Here is a 24,011-nt window from a genome sequence, read left to right as displayed (position 1 = left end):
TTTTTATACTTTATTATGAAAACATGAGAAAGAAATAGTCATAGTCTTCAAAAAATGCCTTGTACAGGTACCTAATAGTCTGTGGGGACCATATGAATGCAAAGCTCTTTGTAAGTCGCCAGATTGTAGAGACTTCAAGGGTGGGCTGAGTGAACAGTTTGAGTAGGCAGGCATGATCCAGCATTGTGATTAAGCTCCAACTGTGACTCACTCTCCACTGCCTTTCAAACAAATTGCTTTCTGTACTGATTCTGTTCTAACTCACTGAAGTCTCTTATGCCATTTTAAGCAACATTTCAGTTTGAACACAGTCCAGAAATGTTGCTGTTAAAAATATCAGATTTCGGGTAGGCCTATATCTTTAATCTTGAAATAAAAGCATTCATAAATGTGCATATTATATTAGCGCCAGTTTGGACTATTTTGTTGTCAATTCATAGTTTTTTCTGCTGTGCTCGTATTATAAAAATCTATAAATTATAAGGGTTCACATTTTTTCTCCCGCACTGAGGGTGGCGCTGTTGTGCTCAGACCGCATGTCCATCACATCAAGAACTAGAGGTGCTCGTCTGAAGATGTGACCGGCTGCTTTTTCACTGCAGAGGTAACGTTAATGATCAGTTTATTCTACTGTATGAGCACGTTTCATATGAAATATTATTGCCGACTAATACATGCAAGCCACTATGGACCGTGGAGTTGGTTTGTTTCTTCTCGCTGTCACGACCTCTGTTTTGTAACAGAACACAACCGGATACTGTTCATGTTCTATATTGAGATGGACTTGTTTGTTTGTGTTTAATGAGTGTCATAATAATCACATACTTAAATTATTTTAATCACGCAATAATTATTACTGATCCTTGTTTTTATTACGATTTTCATACCGTTCCTATAGTTATTATCTCCCTCTACATGTAGTTATATTGTGTTTATTTTATTAATGTTTATAGGCTAAGTCACTTATCCTCACCAATTTATTTGATAAAAAACCGTATATAAACAGTAATACATTGAAATATTATACAATTTAAGGTAACACTTTATTTTACAGTGCCATTGTTACTTTAGTAACTATTAACTATAAATTATGCATAATTAATAATTATAATTTGTTACATTAATATAGCGCTTTTCTAGGCACTAAAAGCGCTTTTACATAGAAGGGGGAATCTCCTCCACCAGGGATTACATGGAACTAAACCAAATCCCAATCCTTACCCTATAGTATGTTACTTAATATTACTCAGTACTTAAATGTGTAATTACAGTGTAACAAAGACACCTTAAATAAAGTGTAAAGGGTTTAAAAATAACTTTAACAATTTAAAATATTTAACTTTATGTGAGGGCAAAAGTGTATTTTTAGCATCATTACTCACACGATCCTTACGAAATCATTCTAATATGCTGATTTTGATTCTCAATCAAAATGTTGTTGTTGTTATTATTAATAATAATATTGTTATTATTTTATAATAATAATAATTTTGCTGCTTCATATTTTGGTTGAAACCTTGGTGGGAATAAGAGACTTCTTTCAAAAACATCTTAATTAAAAGAAAGAACTTAATTTTTCCAAACTTTTGATAGAGTGACATTTAACATATACAAATACTCAACAAATATTTTTCATGTTGGACATTTCAAGTAGTATATTATTCTAATTTTAGAATGCATTTCACAAAAACAAAACAAAAAATGAGTAAAAGGTGAGTCATTGATATTATCTGCTGTTTCCCTAAAAGCCAATGACATCAACATTTTTAAATATAAAATTTAATTTTATATTTAATATAAAAGTTTATTTTGTCAAGTTTCTTTTCAAACTAGAAGTACACCAGCACAAACTGCATAAACCCTGACCCCACAAAAGTTTAAAGGCCTGAAAGAAACATGCCCAACCAGAATTTGAGGGTTAGTTGTAGTCTTATCTCAAATGTCATTCAAAGACTATTGGGATCATGTCATGGTATCTAGTGTTTTTCTTTCAATCTCAAGAAAAATGTATTGATCCCATGATAAAGGGACTGTCTAACTTTTTTCTGTTTGCATACCTGACAGTGGTTGTTGTGTAACCTTCCAGTTTTCTCCAAAGCTAATATCTACATAAGTAAATTATCTCACAGTGTATCTCAGAGGTGTTGTTATAAAAACCCTTGGCACTTTTGTGATAGTCATTTTGTGGGTATTGGCAGATTCTCATAGGATATAGGTGCATAGGATATCAGCTTTGCATGAGTAAATAGGAATGAGGAAATGTTTTATTAAAATAGTTTGAGATGTTCTGAAATGTTTTTTTGTTTTTTTTCTGAAATTGTTTCAGGCACGACACTTGCATGCAATGCACACAATTACCCAACGGCCCCACCCACAGACCTGTAGATTGTGCAAACATGTTGCGATTAGTCACGACATCCCTGTGTCTGTATTGTCAGCGGGCTCAAGTAACACCTTTGCTCCTCACAAGGCCCAACTCCTCGGTTGTTCACAAAGAGAACCTGGTTGCCATAGATGCCTTGTACGACTTGTCCGTAGACATCAGTAAAGTCCGGAAGCTGAAGGGTTGGGTGTTGCGGCAGAGCCCTGCATATGTGAGCGAGACTGCCGGCCTACTGAGGGACATGGGGGCTAGTGGGCCTGTCATTGCCCGTGTTTTGGAGCTCCACCCTGAGGCCATCCTCTGCAAACCTGAGCACATGGAGGCGCAGAAAAAGCTGTGGATGTCTGTGTGCGCCAGCCATAAAGATCTGGTAGGAATCATTGAAAAATTCCCTGCCTCGTTTTTCACCTCATCCTCTGATCACGACAACCAAAAGGCCAACATTGTGTATTTCCAAACACTGCATCTTAACAAACGCATCATTAGCAAGCTCATGGCCAGCGCTCCTCAGAGCTTCAGCCGACCCGTGAAGCAAAACGAGGAGATGATCCGGACCTTGCAGAAGACCTATTTGGACTTGGGTGGGAGGGAGGACAATATGAAGATCTGGTTGCAGAAGCTGCTTACTCAGAATCCCTACGTGCTTCTGAAGCCCCCCGAGGTTCTGCGCGATAACTTGACGTTCCTGCGTGACAGGGGCTTCACCAGCAATGAGCTCTTGCGGCTGCTTTCCAAACTGAGGGGGTTCGTTACTGAACTGAACCCTGAAAGCATGAGACTCACCCTCAGCTACTCCCAGGAAACCCTGGAATGCACAGAAGAGGCATTTAGGGAGGTTGTACTTCAGTGTCCAGCCTTGTTATACTATCCTGTGCCTATATTAGCTGATCGCTTCAAAGGCCTCCTGACTGCTGGAGTAAGTATGGAGCAGATCAGGGAGACTCCCACAGTGTTAGAACTGACAACGCAGATAGTTCAATATCGCATTCAGAAACTGAACTCTTTTGGTTATGATGTACGTACTGGCAGCCTGGAAGCCCTCAACGGCACCAAAAAGGACTTCGAGATGAGCAACGGGAAGCTGCGTCTTAGGCGAGAGAGGCCACTTTTTAATCCAGTAGCTCCAATTCGAACGGAAGATTAAATATGGAAGCCGTTTCCACCACAGAATAAACTAAATTTAATTGTAATTGAGACTTTTTGTCTCGACTGACTGAATTTCACTCAATTCCAAGTTGCAATTCAGACCTTTTTATTCTTTTTTTTAACTTCGGTTCAAGTTTTAAAATACAATCCTGACTCGAGTTTATATATAAAAAAATTCATGGTAATATCCCTCAATTTTGACTTTTTGCTTGGAACTCAGATAAATATAGACAGTTATGATGATTCAGTCTTTTCCAATTTATGAATTTTTAAACACACAATTTTGACTTTTTCTTGCAATTCTGGGTTTTCTTATATATACAGGTCCTTCTCAAATAATTAGCATATTGTGATAAAGTTCATTATTTTCCATAATGTAATGATAAAAATTAAACTTTCATATATTTTAGATTCATTGCACACCAACTGAAATATTTCAGGTCTTTTATTGTTTTAATACTGATGATTTTGGCATACAGCTCATGAAAACCCAAAATTCCTATCTCAAAAAATTAGCATATCATGAAAAGGTTCTCTAAACAAGCTATTAACCTTATCATCTGAATCAACTAATTAACTCTAAACACCTGCAAAAGATTCCTGAGGCTTTTAAAAACTCCCAGCCTGGTTCATTACTCAAAACCGCAATCATGGGTAAGACTGCCGTCCTGACTGCTGTCCAGAAGGCCATCATTGACACCCTCAAGCGAGAGGGTAAGACACAGAAAGAAATTTCTGCACGAATAGGCTGTTCCCAGAGTGCTGTATCAAGGCACCTCAGGGGGAAGTCTGTGGGAAGGAAAAAGTGTGGCAAAAAACGCTGCACAACGAGAAGAGGTGACCGGACCCTGAGGAAGATTGTGGAGGAGGACCGATTCCAGACCTTGGGGGACCTGCGGAAGCAGTGGACTGAGTCTGGAGTAGAAACATCCAGAGCCACCGTGCACAGGCGTGTGCAGGAAATGGGCTACAGGTGCCGCATTCCCTAGGTCAAGCCACTTTTGAACCAGAAACAGCGGCAGAAACGCCTGACCTGGGCTATAGAGGAGCAGCACTGGACTGTTGCTCAAATTTAGCATGTCATTCGGAAATCAAGGTGCCAGAGTCTGGAGAAAGACTGGGGAGAAGGAAATGCCAAAATGCCTGAAGTCCAGTGTCAAGTACCCACAGTCAGTGATGGTCTGGGGTGCCATGTCAGCTGCTGGTGTTGGTCCACTGTGTTTTATCAAGTGCAGGGTCAATGCAGCTAGCTATCAGGAGATTTTGGAGCACTTCATGCTTCCATCTGCTGAAAAGCTTTATGGAGATGAAGATTTAGTTTTTCAGCACGACCTGGCACCTGCTCAGTGCCAAAACCACTGGTAAATGTTTACTGACCATGGTATTACTGTGCTCAATTGGCCTGCCAACTCTCGTGACCTGAACCCCATAGAGAATCTGTGGGATATTGTGAAGAGAAAGTTGAGAGACGCAAGACCCAACACTCTGGATGAGCTTAAGGGCGCTATCGAAGCATCCTGGGCCTCCATAACACCTCAGCAGTGCCACGGGCTGATTGCCTCCATGCCACGCCGCATTGAAGCAGTCATTTCTGCAAAAGGATTCCCGACCAAGTATTGAGTGCATAACTGAACATAATTATTTGAAGGTTGAATTTTTTTGTATTAAAAACACTTTTATTTTATTGGTCGGATGAAATATGCAATTTTTTTGAGAATTATGTTTTTTTTTTTTGTATGCCAAAATCATCAGTATTAAAACAATAAAAGACCTGAAATATTTCAGTTGGTGTGCAATGAATCTAAAATATATGAAAGTTTAATTTTTATCATTACATTATGGAAAATAATGAACTTTATCACAATATGCAATTTTTTTTAGAAGGACCTGAATATATATATATATATATATATATATATATATATATATATATATATATATATATATATATATATATATATATATATATATATATATATATATACACATTTCCAAGTTTATAGAGAAAAAAGCCTGAACTGAAGATATACCAAGTTTCAATTACCTTTTTAAGTTTTTATTTTGTGGCAGAAACAGGCTTCCATTATTAAGATTGTAAGTGCTAAGCAGAATATTAGCGGTTTTCTGTTATTTTCCTCATGAATACGTTTATTTATTTAGATCATTTGTTCGCTGAAAAGGATAAATGAAGGTTCTGTTTATGTTGTGAAAGGTAATTCTTACTAAATAAATGTCAACCCACATTGTGCCCAAAGAAAATGTAATTTCTCAATTTTTTTGTCATTATTGTCATATACAGACGTCCATGTTGTGCCAAGTAATTTATGTAGCTTTTAAAAATTCCTCATCAGAGTCTCTAATAATGAACAATATAAAATACCTCTTGGGTGTATGCATTATGCAGATAAATATTCAGATCAATGAATGTTTGCCCATATGCTGCTGAATCTCATTTGCAAGCATTTCCCAATATGTTGGCCTCTAGGCAGAATTTTGAGATAATTTTGTGCTTTTTAATGATTAGACTAAAGACTTTACTGGTATCTATAATAAAGTTGCATTACACATTGCCTTGTGGCATCTGCTGTTTACGCGGTGGACTTCATGATTTCTTTAATGGTAAGCTATTAAATGTCTCACAAGCTTTTCATAGCCTCTGTGAAATCAAAATAAAGATGTTTTTGAACTTGATTAGCGCTGATGATTAATTTATGCATGACATTTTTGGGCAAAATTCATTAATATTTATTGCTGTTCTGATTTTTCCACATCTCCAGATTTTCTGCTTCTCTCTTTTGTTCTCCATTCTTTGTCCACTCCTAGTGTACGCCACCGACCGGATGGCTGCTTTATCCTGCAAATGACACTTTGAGTTATACCCGAACACATAGGAGGTTAATAAGCGAGGGTATAAATAGCTCTTTTTCATTTGAAATGTGACAGTGGGTATTATTAGCAAATGTTACACATTGATTTTATGGGGCATAACTCAGGGAAATTATGAAAATAGATGACACATGCAATTAAAGTCTATAATTTCCTGCCCTGGACTTTGCATGCTGGAATATTAAGGTGGTAAATATTCCATGCTGAGGTCAGGCTAAAGCGCGCCGCTGTCCTCTGAGCAATCTGACCTAATCAGAGTGGTGTTCAGAAAAATGTGTTTTATGTGATCATGAGATCGTTTTTATAGATGTCAATGAGAACATTGTGGATTTAAAAACTCAAATGAATTCAGTACAATTTATTTTATGTTCATCCTAAATTGGTATGACATTGTAGCCATTTTGGACATTATTCGAGCTCTGTTCACCCTATATTTAGGGTGAGACAATTTTTACTCAATATGAAGTGTCAATTTAAGCTTAATATAAAAAATTATGTATAGTGGAGTCTAAAAATGATTACATTTACCTATACACAGATGTGTATACACTCTATAGCAGTGGTTCTCAAACCTGTCCTGGGGACCCCTCACTACTGCACATTTTGCATGTCTCCCTCATCAGACACACCCAATTCAAATCTTAAGAGTCTCTACTAATGAGCTGATGATTTGAATCAGGTGTGTTTAATGAGGGAGACATGCAAAATGTGTACTGGTTGGGGGTCCCCAGGACAGGTTTGAGAACCACTGCTCTATAGTATACAGTGTATACTCACCTAAAGGGTTATTAGGAACACCTGTTCAATTTCTCATTAACGCAATTATCTAATCAACCAATCACATGGCAGTTGCTTCAATGCATTTAGGGGTGTGGTCCTGGTCAAGACAATCTCCTGAACTCCAAACTGAATGTCAGAATGGGAAAGAAAGGTTATTTAAGCAATTTTGAGCGTGGCATGGTTGATGGTGCCAGATGGGCCGGTCTGAGTATTTCACAATCTGCTCAGTTACTGGGATTTTCACACACAACCATTTCTAGGGTTTACAAAGAATGGTGTGAAAAGGGAAAAAAACATCCAGTATGCGGCAGTCCTGTGGGCGAAAATGCCTTGTTGATGCTAGAGGTCAGAGGAGAATGGGCCGACTGATTTAAGTTGATAGAAGAGCAACTTTTTACTGAAAAAAACACTTGTTACAACCAAGGTATGCAGCAAAGCATTTGTGAAGCCACAACACATCCTTGAGGCGGATGGGCTATAACAACAGAAGTCCCCACCGGGTACCACTCATCTCCACTACAAATAGGACAAAAGAGGCTACAATTTGCACGAGCTCACCAAAATTGGACAGTAATACCATCTGAACAGTTTCTTGTTGAGACTGTTCAGATGGTAGAGTCAGAATTTAACGTAAACAGAATGAGAACAATGATCCATCATGCCTTGTTACCACTATGCAGGCTGCTGGTGGTGGTGTAATGGTGTGGGGGATGTTTTCTTGGCACATTTTAGGCCCCCTAGTGCCAACTGGGCATTGTTTAAATGCCACGGCCTACCTGAGCATTGTTTCTGACCATGTCCATCCCTTTATGACCACCATGTACCCATCTTCTGATGGCTACTTCCAGCAGGATAATGCACCATGTCACTAAGCTCAAATTATTTAATTTGGTTTCTTGAACATGACAATGAGTTCACTATACTAAAATGGCCCCACAGTCACCAGATCTCAACCCAATAGAGCATCTTTGGGATGTGGTGGAACGGGAGATTCGTGCCCTGGATGTGCATCCCACAAATTTCCATCAACTGCAAGATGCTATCCTATCAATATGGGCCAACATTTCTAAAGAATACTTTCAGCACCTTGTTGAATCAATGCCACATAGAATTAAGGCAGTTCTGAAGGTGAAAGGGGGTCAAACACAGTATTAGTATGGTGTTCCTAATAATCCTTTAGGTGAGTGTATGTTTTAATAAAATGGGTACTGACAACTTTTCTTCCTAGATATTGTCATTTAGTGTTTATTTGCAGGAAAAAAAAGCCATGTATATACTTTGAATAATGCAGAGAAAACAGGTTTATATTCATTGTAAACAAAATTATACTCATTTTTTAACTTAGGAAGATTTCAATTTCAATATTTGGTGGAATATCCCTGATTTTCAGTCTTCAATGAATCTCGGCTTGCTTCCTATCAGTCAGTCACATTGCTATTGGGGGACTTTATGCCACTCCCAATGCAACAATTCAAGCAGCTTTGCTTTGCTTGATGGCTTGTGAACATTCCAGAGGTTTTTCATTGGGGTTCACAATTACAATGTTGCCCTACTTGAAGGATCCTAACCACAAACCACCCCCCGCCAACCGCCCCCCGCCCCCATGCCCGGTAGGACAATGCTCCATGCCACACTGCCATGCCAATAAAGGTGTGGATGAAGGATGTCATGGCTATCCCAATCTCCAGACCTAAACCCCACTGAAAAAACTTTTTTTTTCCTAGCTGCTGACTCCATCTAGTGGGGAAAGTTATTCGCTGTCCATGTACACTGAACATTAAGCATTTATCCAAATATTTAAAAATAACATCCCATTTGGGGTCATTAAGTTGTTGCACACTTAACATTTTAATTTGGATTAGAAATGAACTTTAATATAGCACAAAATAAAAAACTAGTGTAAAGAATATCACAAACATAAGAACTTATATACACACACAAAACTGCCTACAACGCACACACACAAAAGAATACTACTGCAGTAAGGCACTGAGTTCACACAGCAGATGTTATGTATAATCAAACCATATATGACTCCTACTGTGTCCCATCCTTTGATTCACTTGTGTCACCATGGTGACAGTGAGATGAGTAACAGTGGATCTGGTGAGTGGTCATAAACAGTTGCATGTGTGATCAAGAGGGAAGTGCTGCTCATGACAGGCAGCATTGTCTGAGTCCATCTGCTGTTTCAGATCATGTGTGGTGTGACTTATGTAATTGAGCAACAACAACAAAAAAAGATTAATATTAGGAAAACATTACTGTTTATGTGAATAAATAGTTGCTTTGAAATGGTTATGACTCGGATGGTGATGTACCACCATAAAGAGCCTTTATGATACACCTGATATTAAAGTGTTATTTCACCCAAAAATTGTGTCAGTAATTACTCACCCTCATGTCATTCATCTTCGGAAGACAAGTTAAAGGGATAGTTCACCCAAAAATGAAAATTAGCCCATTATTTACTCACCCATAAGACATCCTAGGTTTATATGACATTCTTCTTTCAGACGAATAAAAGTTAAGTTATATTTAAAAAGTACTGGGTAATCCAAGTATTATAATGGCAGGGATTGCTGCTCTGATTTTGAAGTCCATAAATGCATCTGTCCGTCAAATAACGTGCTCGTGGTGTGGAAGTTAATTGATGTGTTTGTGTAAAAAAATCAATATTTAAAACTTTATAAAGTAAGGTTTCGGCCGATCGCCTTCCGTATTCAGTTTATGGAAAAAGTGTTGAAAGTGCCTCTGCAGTTCAAAGGCTTATGTGACCTTCGGTCTGACGTCGCACATGCATCTTTAACTTCAAGAAGGCAATTTTAAAACTTTTTCACGGAAGGCGATCGGCCAGAACTTTAATTCAAAAAGTTTAAGGATATTTTTCTTACATAAAAGCAACGATTTGTTTCAGAAGGTCTTTATTAACCCCATGAGCCGTGTGGAATGCGTTATTTGATGACAGATGCATTTTTATGGACTTAAAAAACCATGGGCGTCGGAAGTAAATAAAAAGTGGGTGGGTCAGTAGCAGCTGGTGCAAAATATTATAGACCCTTTTACTGTTTGTATACAATGATGACGTAGCAACGTATGCGCGCGCATTTTGGCAACAAACTGTGGCGAAAATCAGCAGCATGTCAAGCTACGTGAGCGGATTAAGCAACACAAACCGAGAAAGTTATTTTAAAAAGTTGACTTTATCAAATGGTATTCGGCTACCAGATCCGTGTACTATACTGGAGTGGATAGAAGACGTTAGCAGGTATACAGTGGTCGGATATATACGTATTTAGTTGAGAAACCGAGCGTGTACACCCGAGACAAGCATATAAATCACTGGATGCTTATGAATGCGTTGTCTGTGGGCATGTACAGAATGTCCAATACAATTTTCTACATTTATTCTTATTCTTCACACCGACATACATTTATCCTTTTCCTTACATTTTATGTTTTTATTGATTTGTGTCGACACACTTCTGTTTAAAGTTTAATTTTGTAATGCTATAGTACTTTAATAGCAACTATGTTGCTTGCATACATTTCTCAGATGGTTATTTTGCAATTAAACTTAATAAAATCATTACAAATGAAATTGATAAGTACTGTGATTATTGATATGATAATCTGGGGGTGGGGGTACAATACACACCAGCGGCCGCCAATTTAGGGAGGTTTATTATAAATATTTAAGTTTCAAGTGCAGTAAATGTTTTACAAATGATTTTTTTTTTATGCGAGCATTTTTATGTCCTCGTTCCAATCAATGCATTTAATCGCCTGCAGCCACAGGTACCGCTGGTTCTTCTGAAGCGGCCGTAACCCTGTCAGAATCCTATAAAACTTAAGCCCATCGGTGGAATAGCAATTAGTGCAACCAAAAACGCAACAGCCAGACATTTTTATGCTGGGAAACCGTTTTGATAAACTTTCGGAGTTGCTCACACGTTAGAAACCACTAGGGAACAACAACACTTCCGTTGCCAAAATGCGCGCGCAACTCTTTGATCACGTGGGCTGTAAAAGGGTCTATAGGTGGGGCAATTGTTTTGCGGGGGGTCGGGGGGTTCTCCCCCTGAAAAAAAATTAATTTGTAGATGTGATTTCCTGCATTATGGTGCGTTTGAGGCCATATCCCTTGCCTATACCAAAAAAGACCTCAAACCAGTCAATACCAGTCTAATAAAAAGACTATATTAATTTAACTGCCATAGAAATCAACAGTTTCACAGATAATGATAATGAACAAGTTGCATGTTTTTTATGCTCTGTGTCCAGATAAAAAAGTGCCGTTTACTAAATGATTGATTGGGCCAGACAAAATTACAGAAATCAGTGAGTTATTTACCACGTCTAGGGGTAAGACCATAGACTGTAAAAAAATAGACGCATTGCCTCAAGTTTTGACGCAAATCGATCTGAGGTTTGAATCTGCCTTTTGCCACACTCGCTACTCCCTTTCCCCATCACATATCAGATCGGTATTTATTTTCAATAAAAAAGAGAAAATATTAGAAAAGGGGAAATAAAGCGTTTAACATGTTTTTAATAATACGTTTCTTAATAAGTTTCTCGGTTAAGGGGTAGCCAAGGTAAACAGACATGTGCTGAATTAGAGACGATAAAAGTGAGTGGGTCCAATATCATTGGTCTTAAAAAGTGCGTGGGTCTTGTCCCACCCACACACAATGGTTCCGACGCCCATGTAAAAAAGAGCAACAGTCCCTGCCATTATAACGCTTAGATTAGCCAGGAATTATAGAAATATAGCCAGGAATTAGTCTGAAAGAAGGATGTCATATACAACAAATCATGGGCTAATTTTTATTTTTGGGTGAACTAATCCGAGATCTTTCTGATGTTATTGATGTTAACACTTTCAAGACATCCTTAAAATCAGAGGCAGAGAGTAGGCCTACTCAAGTATTTTTACTTTCCAAGTAATTTTGTTTTTCAAGTATATGTCCTTTATCAGTGTTCTTCTTTGGAAAACTTTTACTTCACAACATTCCACATGTTGTGCTGCATTTGGGGGGTAAAATGTGTGTTATTTTGGCAAGGTTGCCTGCTAAAATTCGCATTCCTGGGTCTACATATCACATAATGGAGGTCGCTTCAACTCACGAACATGGAAAACAACCTGCGGGAAAACTGCAGACTTGGCAACACAGTGCAGTTGAGTTCTGTGGACATTTGACAACTAATGTTATGCGTCGCTCCGTTGCTCTGATTGGTTGTAGGTCTATCCAGTTGATGTCTTTCCTGGTTGGGTTGAAACACGCCCCATATTTACAGCCCAATGGAGCCATATCAGACTCATATTGTGACTAGAATTAAGTATGACGATGTCAGGCTAAACTTTTTGTGCTTAAAACAAAACAGAAAAGACTGTTCAACAATTTCTATTCTGTGTCAGTCTCCTACTTAGAACCCAGACTGTTCTACACTTTTGCACTGTTTACTATGTGAACAGAGACTGGCAAGGATTAGAAGAAATTGTTGAATAAATCATTATTTGTGTTTTTTTTGCACACAAAAAGCATTCTCGTTGCTTGATAGCATTGGTTGAACCACTGGAGTCACACTATTTTAACTATGTCTTTACTACCTTTCCGGGCCTTCAAAGTAGAAATAATGTTGCAGTCTATGGAGGGGTCAGTCAGAGAGCTCTCGGATTTCATCAGAAATATCTTAATTTGTGTTCTGAAGATGATTGAAGGTCTTACAGGTTTTGAACGACATGAGGGTGAGTCATTAATGACAGAATTTTCATTTTTCTGTAAACAAACCCTTTAAGACGCATTTTGGTTGATCGGATCAGAAGTGGACGATGCTTAATACAGGTGTAAACGGGATCTAAAACATTTTGAGCTTGTCTACTTTCGACCATTTCTAAACGTAGTCAAAAACGCATTGTGGTCAAATGTGTTTAAATAGCCACAAAAGACTCTAATGCAGCATTCACGTGCTATCGTAAATTTGATAATTCCCACTTCTGAAGCTCATCTCATTCAAATGTTGAAATGTGAGGGCGTTCATGTGCAATTTTTACCTAAGAAACTCGTATTTACGATAATTCTGATAGTGTGTGAAGGCAGCATTGCCTAACGTTTAAACATCGGAAACGCACTAGCCAGACTGGATTTAAACTTTGTTGGCAGGAAAGCCAAGTTTGGTTTAAAGACGAAAAACGTACTAAGCCCAATGTTCTCTCGTCATTCCTGATTTCCAACATATACTCACAATGTTCACTGTGGTCTTGTGGCTTTCAGAGTAGAAACGAAAGCTGCTGCTCTCTGTATGTTTCCCGACATCTCCGGGGCATGTTCATATTGTGCTAGCTTATTGTGTCCATTAGATGGAAAGATAAAAAAAAGCCTATACATTTCCCCACCCGTAGACCCTCCCCTTGAAGAAATCAGGACAGAAGGGGTTGAAAATGGACAAAAGAGACTAATTAAAACACCAGCGGCCATTTATCTCCCTCATCTACTTGTGATACGATCGATCGAAATGCATCTTAATACCAGGTGTAAACAGGGCCGAAGTGTTCTGTGCAACAGAGTGGTGCAGGGTTGGCGTCAAAACCCAGAAGTCTAACAAGAAATCCTTCAAGATATTCCTATGGGGTTTTCAGTTTATGAGTAAAATAAAACCAATGATAAACATAACTTGACGATACGTTGACTTTTCTTCTGCAACGTACACTGTACAAACTCACACCCTCCTTATTAAAAACTTACATTTTCAAAATGGAACATAACTGAACATTCAAAATTAGCGGTTTCGCTATGAGAGTGTCATTTATGTTGTGGAAAAAAACATAAAAGTATTGTCCAGTTATGTTTACCATAGGGGTTTATTTTAAACATAAATGAAACACCCCATTATAAAACTTTATATTAGTTTTTCGGATTTTAACGTAATTTCTGCACTACTCCATATTGTTAAGATTCTATAAATCTGACATAACTGTAAAATACTGTTTCATAAATGTAAACATATAGCACCAACAAACAAACCCAGCATCATGCTTGACAGTCTTGACTCCAGTCCTCACGGCTTCGGTCTTAAGCTTCTTTCTTGAAGACTTGAAATTGAAATTTAATACCATTTTCTTCATAAATTTCATCTGGGACTCCGGGAAAGCTTATATAAAGAAAATATACAAAGACAAATCAGGGTTATTATAGTTAACTAAAACTAAAACTGACACGAAAAGCACAAATAAATATATATCTCAACTCAAATACCAAAAACGTATTGTAGTATCTCAGTTACAATGGAAAAATGAGGTAAGTATCATCTTTGAAGCACAAATGATAAATCAGAGGATAATCCTACCCTTTTTGTTTTCTGAAAATGTTGCGGTCAAACTTTGGGAAAAACACATCGCAGTCAAAGTCTCCCATGATGTTGGTGAGATAGATGAGATCACACCATGGATGCTCAAGACCTTTCTAAATAGCACAGTTAAAATATTAACTACTGTATTATTTTAAAATTTACGAATGTAAACATTGCATAAAACAAGCTTCTCACCTTATACACTTCTGGGCCCCCTAATACCCAGATGGTCTCCACAATGTGACATAAAGGAGGCTCAGAAACCAGGCGAATTACTGACTCAAAATCCTTACACAGATAGTGGGCACGTGGAGGCTCTGCACTGAAGTGATGCGAAATAAACAAACTTGACGTACAGTAAATAAATACAGAAATCCTATTATACAGTAGTTTGGCCAAGTAGTTTGAAAAAACTCAGCAAGGTTGCATTTAATTTATCAAAAATACAGCAAAAACAGTAATATTATTAAACGTGTTATATTTGTTAGAAATATTTTTACATTCATTTTTTTATTTTTTTATTTCTTTAATTATTTAAAAATGTAATGAATTCCTTTGGAACCCCAGAATTTTCAGCATCATTAGTCTTTATATGTCACATGATCCTTCAGAAATCATTCTAATATGCTGATTTGCTGCTCAAGAAACATTTATTGTCAATGTACAAAAGTTCCCTTTCAGTCGGTCACGTTCGACGTACGTCAGAACTGAACCGACGAATGGGATCTTACTTTAGAGACCAATCCTACTTCGAGCATCTAACAACGAGCCAATGAAATTTGGCATGCGATCACGCATTCCACGCTCCGCCCCGCAGCGCGGGTATAAATAGGAAGTGGAATGGTAGATCAGCGCTTTCTACTTCGGAGCCGAACAGTCTTCATTGCTGTTTCTACGAAGAGCTTTCTGACTACGAGTCTTGAATATCCTGTGAAAGAGTTTGCCAGTGCGGGTGATACGGCGCGTCAGCGAGAGACCGTCACTTCAGTGATAGAGTGTACAAAGAGCTTTGGTTCGCTGAGCGTTTCCTTACACACACACATTACAGTTGGTTCGCTGGGCGCTCACACATACATATCACTGAGAGCTCACGCAGGCTTGCACTATCGAACTGCGTGGAGCCGCGGTCATCTCCCTGAGTGCTTCAGCACTAAAAGAGCAAAACTTCCATTCACAAAAGAGCAACACGGTTTGACCCTGCGTCTTTTTCAAGATGTCATTCAAGCCGTGTGTTTCTGGGTGCGGTCGATTTCTGTCCCCGCTTGACGGACACGTTCGTTGTCTCTCGTGTCTGGGCGCACAGCACGCTGAGGCTGCGTTCGTGGATGAGACATGTTCCCATTGCGGGAATATGTCCATTGCAGTGTTGCGGTCCCGTCTCCAGTACCTCAGAAGAGGTGGAACACCATCGTCCATCCCCCGATCTAGTGGTCCTCCAGCTGCAAAGCAGAGGGCTACTACTTTGGCTGATGACCTTGGTGGGGACCTGAGGGTGTCGGTCAGGGTAAACCCGACGGGTCTCACGGCTCCTCGGGCCCCTCCCCCCTCCACTGTACCGGTGGAGCTTCCGGAAGGGCGCGCTGACCTCCCACGTGGAGCGCCAGTCGTCTCTTTTGGGGCTCCGGCGGAGGACCAGATGTCGGTTGCTGCATCGGGGGATGAGCTAATGGGTTCCGAGGATGAAGACTCGGCTGCGTTGCCCCCTTCGGGTGTGACAGCGTTGCCCGAGTCTGACCCGGAACTTACGGCTATGCTTGCCCGGGCCGCCGCAAGTGTCGGGCTTGAGTGGAACCCTCCACCACGTCCCGAACCTTCGCGGCTGGATGATTGGTTTCTCGGGACGGGTCGCGCTGGTTCTCAGCGTCCCGCCCCGGTGCCTTTCTTCCCGGAAGTGCATCAGGAGCTCACGAAGTCCTGGGTAGCGCCGTATAGCGTACGCCAGCGATCGACTGACTCCTCCATCCTCACCACTCTCGATGGTGGTGCAGCTAAGGGCTACGAGGGGATCCCTCCAGTCGAGCGGTCGGTTGCGATGCACCTGTGTCCTAAGACCGCTGCGGACTGGAGGCACGCCCCGCGTCTCCCCTCCCGGGCGTGTAAGTTCTCGTCCGGCTTGACGGGCAAGGCTTACACAGCCTGCGGAGAAGCTGCATCAGCTTTGCATGCCATGGCGCTCCTGCAGGTCCACCAGGCCAAAGCGCTCATGGAACTGCACGAGGGTGGTTCCGACCAGGCAGTTATGCAGGAACTGCGAGCCGCGACGGACCTCGCCCTCCGGGCGACGAAAGTCACGGCCCGCTCCCTGGGTCGGGCGATGTCCACCTTGGTGGTCCAGGAACGCCACCTGTGGCTGAACCTGACAGACATGCGGGACTCGGACAAGGTTCGGTTTCTAAACGCCCCTGTCTGTCAGGCCGGCCTCTTCGGCGACGCCATCGAGGACTTTGCCCAGCAGTTCTCGGTGGCCAAAAAGCAGACGGAGGCCATCAAAAACATCCTGCCCCGGCGGCCCGCTGCTGCCTCCACCCAGCCGCCCGGGGCAGCCCCCCAGTCTGCTCGTCGCCGAGGGCGTCCTCCAGCGTCCGCCTCCGCCCCTGCCAAGCCCAAGCAGCAGCCTCCACCCGCGAAGCAGGGCGCCGGACGCAAGGGGGCCGCCCAACCCGTCCAAGGGCCCGCCAAACCTGCCGGCAAGCGTAAGGGGAAGCGGCCCTGAGACGGGCAGCCCAGGGAGAAGAGGAGCTGCTCTGAGGGAGATGATGTCCGCATCCCTCCCACCCCCCCGGAGGAGGACCGGGGGGGCAACACTGGTCACAACATCTCTGCCGCTGGCTCTCCGGAGTCCAGCGGTACCCACATTTTCACCAAAAGAGCAATTTCCTCTCTCTCTGGGCCCCAAGAGGGTCAGGTTGGCAGTGTGCGACGCCCACGGGCCTTGTCACTCCTTTCCTACCCTCCCGTCGCCAGGGGGCAGCTGTGTGGGCCTCGAGGACGCCCCCGGGCCTTCTCACCCACACACTGCCTCTCTTGTGAGCACTCAGTCAACACTCCGGGCCGCCCACGGGCCTTCCGGGTCGGGGCTGAGTGCTTCACTTCCCTGCCTCCGGGCAGTGGACAGCAGAGTGGGCTCCGAGGACGCCCCCGGGCCTTCTCACCCACTCTCTGTCCAAACCAGGAGTGCTCAGGCAACACTACGGGCCGCCTCCGGGCCTCCCGAGTCGGGCCAGAGTACTCCGCTTCGCTGCCCCACCCCGGGCACGTCTGTGGTGCCGTTGGTCCCGCTTGTACGGTCTCTGGGGGCCTGGCTAGGTCTCCCCAGGCCGTCTCGCTGGCTCATCCGTACCATCAGACTCGGCTACGCGATTCAGTTCGCACGCCGGCCACCCAAGTACAAGGGCATCCTCTTCACCTCCGTGCGAAGCAGCGATGCTCAAGTCTTGCGGTCAGAGATCGAGGTCCTACTGGCGAAGGACGCGATCGAGCCGGTTCCTCCAGCCGATATGAAGACGGGGTTTTACAGCCCCTACTTCATTGTGCCCAAGAAAGGGGGTGGGTTACGGCCAATCCTGGACCTGCGAGTTCTGAATCGGGCCCTGCACAAGCTCCCGTTCAGGATGTTGACGCAGAAACGCATTTTCCAATGCATCCGTCCCCAGGATTGGTTTGCAGCGATCGACCTGAAGGACGCGTACTTCCATGTGTCTATTCTCCCTCGACACAGACCGTTCCTACGCTTTGCGTTCGAGGGGAAAGCATATCAGTACAAGGTCCTGCCCTTCGGGCTGTCCCTGTCGCCCCGCGTCTTTACGAAGGTCGCGGAGGCAGCCATTGTTCCACTCAGAGAACGCGGCGTTCGGATTCTCAACTACCTCGACGATTGGCTGATCCTAGCCCAGTCGAAGGACCAGTTGTGCGAACACAGGGACCTGGTGCTCAGTCACCTCAGCCAGTTGGGCCTTCGGGTCAACCGAGAGAAGAGCAAACTCTGTCCCACACAGAGGATCTCTTATCTCGGTATGGAGCTGGACTCGGTCAACCGGACGGCGCGCCTCACCGAGGAGCGAGTCCAGTCGGTGTTGAACTGCTTGAATATGTTCAAGAGCAGGACAGCGGTCCCACTGAAATTCTTTCAGAGGCTCCTGGGGCATATGGCATCTGCAGCCGCGGTCACGCCGCTCGGATTGCTTCATATGAGACCGCTTCAACGCTGGCTCAATGGCCGAGTCCCGAGGTGGGCGTGGCAGAGCGGTCAGTACCGGGTCCCAGTGACTCCTTACTGCCGCCAAACCTTCAGCCCGTGGTCCAGCACTTCGTTTCTCCGGGCCGGGGTGCCCCTAGAACAAGTGTCCAGGCATGCTGTGCTATTCACGGATGCCTCCACCACGGGCTGGGGGGCCACGTACAACGGGCATGCAGTTGCTGGTCTGTGGACGGGGCCGCAATTGCATTGGCATATCAATTGCCTCGAGTTACTGGCAGTACATCTGGCACTCCGCCGCCTCAAGGGGCCGCTGCGTGGCAAGCATGTACTGGTCCGTACGGACAGCACCACGGCCGTTGCGTACATCAACCGTCAGGGTGGTCTACGCTCCCGTCGTCTGCTCCAACTCGCCCGCCACCTCCTCCTGTGGAGTCAGAAGCAGCTGAGGTCGCTTCGGGCCATTCATGTCCCTGGTGTGCTGAACCAGACAGCCGACGAGCTCTCTCGTCAGCCGACACCTCCGGGAGAGTGGCGACTCCACCCCCAGGCGGTCCAGCTGATATGGGACCAGTTCGGAGCCGCACAGGTCGACCTGTTTGCCTCTCCGGACTCGACCCATTGCCAGTGGTACTATTCCCTGACCGGGGGTACCCTCGGCACAGATGCACTGGCGCACAGCTGGCCCCGGGACCTACGCAAGTATGCGTTTCCCCCAGTGAGCCTTCTTGCACAGACTCTGTGCAAGGTCAGGGAGGACGAGGAGCAGGTCTTGTTAGTTGCGCCGTATTGGCCCAACCGGACCTGGTTCCCAGAACTCACACTCCTCGCGACAGCCCCTCCTTGGCCGATTCCCCTGAGGAAGGACCTTCTTTCTCAGGGACGGGGCACGCTATGGCACCCGCGTCCAGACCTCTGGAATCTTCATGTCTGGTCCCTGGACGGGACGCGGAGGTTCTAGATGGACTACCACAAGCTGTCGTAGATACCATCGCTTCAGCTAGAGCCCCCTCTACGAGGCGCCTCTATGCTCTGAAGTGGAACCTGTTCGTTGAGTGGTGCGCTTCCCGCCGGGAAGACCCCCGAAGGTATTCGATCAGTGTCGTGCTTTCCTTCCTGCAAGATGGGTTGGAGAGAAGGCTGTCTCCCTCCACCCTCAAGGTATATGCTGCAGCAATAGCAGCGTACCATGATGTAGTAGAAGGTAAGTCCGTGGGGAAGCACGACCTAATCGTCAGGTTCCTCAGAGGTGCGAGGAGACTAAATCCTCCTCGTCCATCCTCGATACCCTCTTGGGACTTAGCTCTAGTGCTCCGAGCACTTCAGAGCCCTCCCTTCGAGCCTTTGGCGTCTTGTGAGCTGGAAATCTTGTCAATGAAGACAGTGCTCCTGACGGCATTGGCCTCGATCAAGACGGTAGGGGACCTGCATGCACTTTCGGTCAACGAATCGTGCCTAGAGTTCGGGCCAGGTAACTCTCACGTTGTCCTGAGACCCCGGCCCGGATATGTGCCCAAGGTTCCTACCACTCCCTTCCGGGATCAGGTGGTGAACCTGCAAGCGCTGCCTTCGGAGGAGGCAGACCCAGCCCTGGCTTTGCTGTGTCCGGTCCGCGCTCTTCGCGCTTACGTTGACCGGACCCAAAGCCTTCGGACCTCAGAGCAACTCTTCGTCTGTTACGGAGGCCAGCAGAAGGGAAAGGCTGTCTCCAAGCAGAGGTAGCCCACTGGATAGTGGATGCTATAGTCTTGGCCTACCAGTCCCAAGACGTGCCTTGCCCGTTCGGTGTAAGAGCTCACTCCACTCGGAGTGTTGCTTCTTCCTGGGCGCTGGCGCAAGGCGCCTCGCTGACAGACATATGTAGAGCTGCGGGCTGGGCGACACCTAACACGTTTGCTAGATTCTATAGCTTACGTGTAGAGCCGGTATCTTCCCGCATCCTCGCCCCCAGTGGCCAGGAGCGCTAAGTGCCCGTTCTAAGTGTCGGCTTGCGAAACGCCACTCCCGCCCTCTGGGCCGGATACGTGCGTCTATTGTCTCCAGTTGTGTTCCCCGGGAAACCGGCTAACCCTGTCGAGCTCCTCCGTCACCCCTCCGGTGTCAGACGTTGCGGACCGTCTGACGCCAGGCCTGCACCCGTATGCTTGTGAAACGTGGCTGTAGGCTGGGTTCCATATGTAGCGGTTCCCTCACGGCAACCCCATATGTGTATTCTTCCACGGTATCAGCTACCCTTCGGGCTAGCCCCGTGTCTTCCCTCGACAGAGCCCGCTCTGTCGTCTCTGGGCGTGTTCTTTCCCCCCCTTCAATCAGGCTGGAACCACCCCAGAGACTGCCATATGTTGCACTACCCTGCCAGGTTAGTCCTTATGTGTATTCTGCCACCTCTCCTTCCCTGAAGGACGTGGCCCCGCAGCGTACCCTCTCTCTCAAGTACGAGGTAGGCACGCTTTCCCAGCGTTATCCAATAGTCATTCTGAGTGGGTCTTGCAGAAACAGCAGTGACTGTACTCCCTGCTTGGAGCCCTGACTTCCGTACCTTACTAGACGGTGCAGTGCGCTCAAGCAGGACGCTGGAAGGGCCAGCATCCTGGCGTTTTCCATAGGGATCCCATTCGTCGGTTCAGTTCTGACGTACGTCGAACGTGACCGACTGAAAGGGAACGTCTCGGTTACGTATGTAACCCTCGTTCCCTGAAGGAGGGAACGGAGACGTACGTCCCGTCGCCAGATGCTGTGCTTCCGCTGGGAGTCCGGTCACCTTTCGGCTCCTCAGTAGGAAAAGCGCTGATCTACCATTCCACTTCCTATTTATACCCGCGCTGCGGGGCGGAGCGTGGAATGCGTGATCGCATGCCAAATTTCATTGGCTCGTTGTTAGATGCTCGAAGTAGGATTGGTCTCTAAAGTAAGATCCCATTCGTCGGTTCAGTTCTGACGTACGTCTCCGTTCCCTCCTTCAGGGAACGAGGGTTACATACGTAACCGAGACGTTATGTTCCTTTATATTTTTGTGGAGACTGTGATACATTTCAAGCCCCTTTGAATATTTTTTTTTTTTGATCGATTTACTGCATCCTTGCTGAATAAATCTATTGATTTATTATTTTTATTTTTAAAGTCTTACTGACCCCAACCATTTTAACAGAGGTATAGATGCAAACAATTGTTTATTAATGTATATGCTTACTTCAGCTTCTTGCTCAATACCAAATTGATGCAATTTGCCAAAGGGAAGATCATCTCAGGAGAGGAGAACCAGGAGACTCTGCCCCAGACAACCAGGTTCTTCTTCCCTGAGGTGCACCAGAACACAATTTTCATTACATTTTTTCTTCATACTATAAAAATTAAGATTGCTGCATCAATTTAGAATATAAAAAACATCAACATTAAATTAAACCTAAATTTAATGTGCCTTACCAGATGTTGACACCGCTGTAATTGTATCCAAAAAGAACTGAAATTCTTTTCTGTGAAGAACATGATCACATTGTGTGCCATTTAGTACATTAATACAACTTTGATAACTGCATAGTGTGCAAAATGCAATTTGAACAGCATGACAGATATCTTTGATGTGTTTATAGATTTCAAAGAAGAAGGGTGTGCCTAAATCAGTTGAACCAATCACTGACTCCCGCAAGCATATGATTCTATTTAATATGTATGGCTGAACAGGCTTATACCAACATAATATTCTATACCAGAAACATTCGCAATAGTCTATAACCTATAGTCTGCATGCTGTTATCTCTGGAATGGGCGGGCGTTGGGGACCCAAAGTTTCCACACCTCTTTAAAAACCTGCTGACAATGACATTCAGTTAGAGACAGTTCTAAAGTTCAATAGCATATTCCATCAATAGGATACCAGATAGGGCCTAAAATCAATTGTTGTATAGTCCAGAAGGTCAAGACCTCTCTGACGGACAGATTATGACATGATACAGAGAGGCTTTTTTTTAATGAGCTGCTTTCCATGCTAGGCTCATTTATGTTATAAAACATTTTATGTAGGCTATGCTAATATATTTCTTTTTTGTTACACAAACATAGGCTACATGAGATTGTGCCTTGCTAAAACAGTAGAAACAGCGATCGTACGTTGAATGTTTCCGAACAAATTCGTTATACGTCACGTCGTTCATGAATTAATCTGATTATTCATTCATATCTAACATAATTTACAAAACACAGCAGTTCCAACTCGATTAAAGTACTGATGATTTGGGTATCTCTTACGGAAGACTCCAGGGAAGCTCTCCGTTCTTTCCTATGCCCATGTCACTGCAGGCAGCCGCGATGAGCCGGATTGGTTTGCGCATCTCCTCCCCCTCGGTATTCATCATTTACTACTTTCACTAAGAGCAAGTTATCTGGTTTATGTTATAAAATAGGTGTTTGCATCCTTCTCGACCTCAGACCCAGTTAGATTATGGGGCTTTTAAATATCTGTTTGGTTCACCATGGCATGTGATCCAATGGGAGTGGCTGATTATAGGATAGCCGTATAATACGCTGTTCACAGGTTAAAGTTTCTTTTCATGCCACAGAGGGACAAAATAGGAACTTATATCAACGTCACCTTTATTTACAATACAAAGAGTCCTAAATTGTCTTATAGCATGTTTTAATGAGATCCAATGTAAATTGTGATTTGTAGCTTAACTATTTATCCTTTCATTAAACAAAAGTAAACTAGTAAACTATTTTGTGGTGGGACGTTAATTTTTTTGAGGTAATAGGCTATATATAATTCTGCAATAAATAAATAAATTGATCAAAAAGTGACAATAAAGACCTTTACATTGTCACAAAAATATTTCAAATAAATGCTGTTCTTTTGAACTTTTTTTTGTTCATCAAATAATCCCAAAAAATTATATAAATATTAAGCAGCATACTTGTTTTCAACAATGTTTATTAAGCACCACATCAGCATATTAGAGTAATTTCTGAAGGCTCATGTGACACTGAAGACTGGATTAATGATCCTAAAAAATTCAGGTTTACCATCACATGAATAAATTACATTAAACTAAAGATAAGTTATTATAATTTACAGTAATATTTTTTATATTTTCAATTATATTTTTTAAATCAAATATGCAGCCTGGGTGTGCGCTAGAAATTATTATTATAATTTTTTTTTTTAAACTTGCAGATCCCAAAGAGAATAGTTGTGTATAAAACATTAATTTAGGGAAAGCAAGGGCTGCATTCATAAATATTATCAATAATATTTTCCATGTGTCTTCATTGCAT

The 24,011-nt window shown here is 43.3% G+C and overlaps 2 protein-coding genes across 5 annotated transcripts; one reads left to right on the top strand and one right to left on the bottom strand.

The window, feature by feature from the left end:
• The first annotated feature begins 501 nt into the window (after positions 1 to 501).
• On the top strand, positions 502 to 5,334 carry mterf2 (mitochondrial transcription termination factor 2). The gene is made up of 2 exons (XM_067420294.1): positions 502 to 604; positions 2,327 to 5,334. Exon 2 carries the CDS (start codon positions 2,340 to 2,342, stop codon positions 3,525 to 3,527), a length of 1,188 nt encoding a protein of 395 aa, XP_067276395.1. The 5' UTR covers positions 502 to 604; positions 2,327 to 2,339; the 3' UTR covers positions 3,528 to 5,334.
• zgc:153031 lies at positions 3,054 to 23,205 on the bottom strand. Of its 4 annotated transcripts, none has more exons than XM_067420296.1 (8): positions 22,989 to 23,205; positions 22,481 to 22,550; positions 22,167 to 22,218; positions 21,934 to 22,039; positions 14,744 to 14,870; positions 14,546 to 14,661; positions 14,224 to 14,350; positions 3,054 to 3,188 (listed from the first exon to the last, which is right to left on the bottom strand). In XM_067420296.1, exons 1-7 carry the CDS (start codon positions 23,093 to 23,095, stop codon positions 14,272 to 14,274), a joined length of 657 nt encoding a protein of 218 aa, XP_067276397.1. In that variant the 5' UTR covers positions 23,096 to 23,205; the 3' UTR covers positions 3,054 to 3,188; positions 14,224 to 14,271. The 4 variants fall into 4 exon arrangements, with proteins under 4 accessions (XP_067276397.1, XP_067276398.1, XP_067276396.1 ...); XM_067420297.1 differs by lacking the exon at positions 3,054 to 3,188 and adding an exon at positions 5,520 to 6,383; XM_067420295.1 differs by lacking the exon at positions 3,054 to 3,188 and having other exon boundaries at positions 8,249 to 14,350.
• Positions 23,206 to 24,011: the final 806 nt, after the last annotated feature.

This window comes from Pseudorasbora parva, chromosome 16 (assembly GCF_024679245.1).
Source record: "Pseudorasbora parva isolate DD20220531a chromosome 16, ASM2467924v1, whole genome shotgun sequence".
NCBI lineage: Eukaryota > Metazoa > Chordata > Actinopteri > Cypriniformes > Gobionidae > Pseudorasbora > Pseudorasbora parva.
Note: the sequence above shows the minus strand (reverse complement) of the source record. Positions and strands in the feature narration are given on the sequence as shown.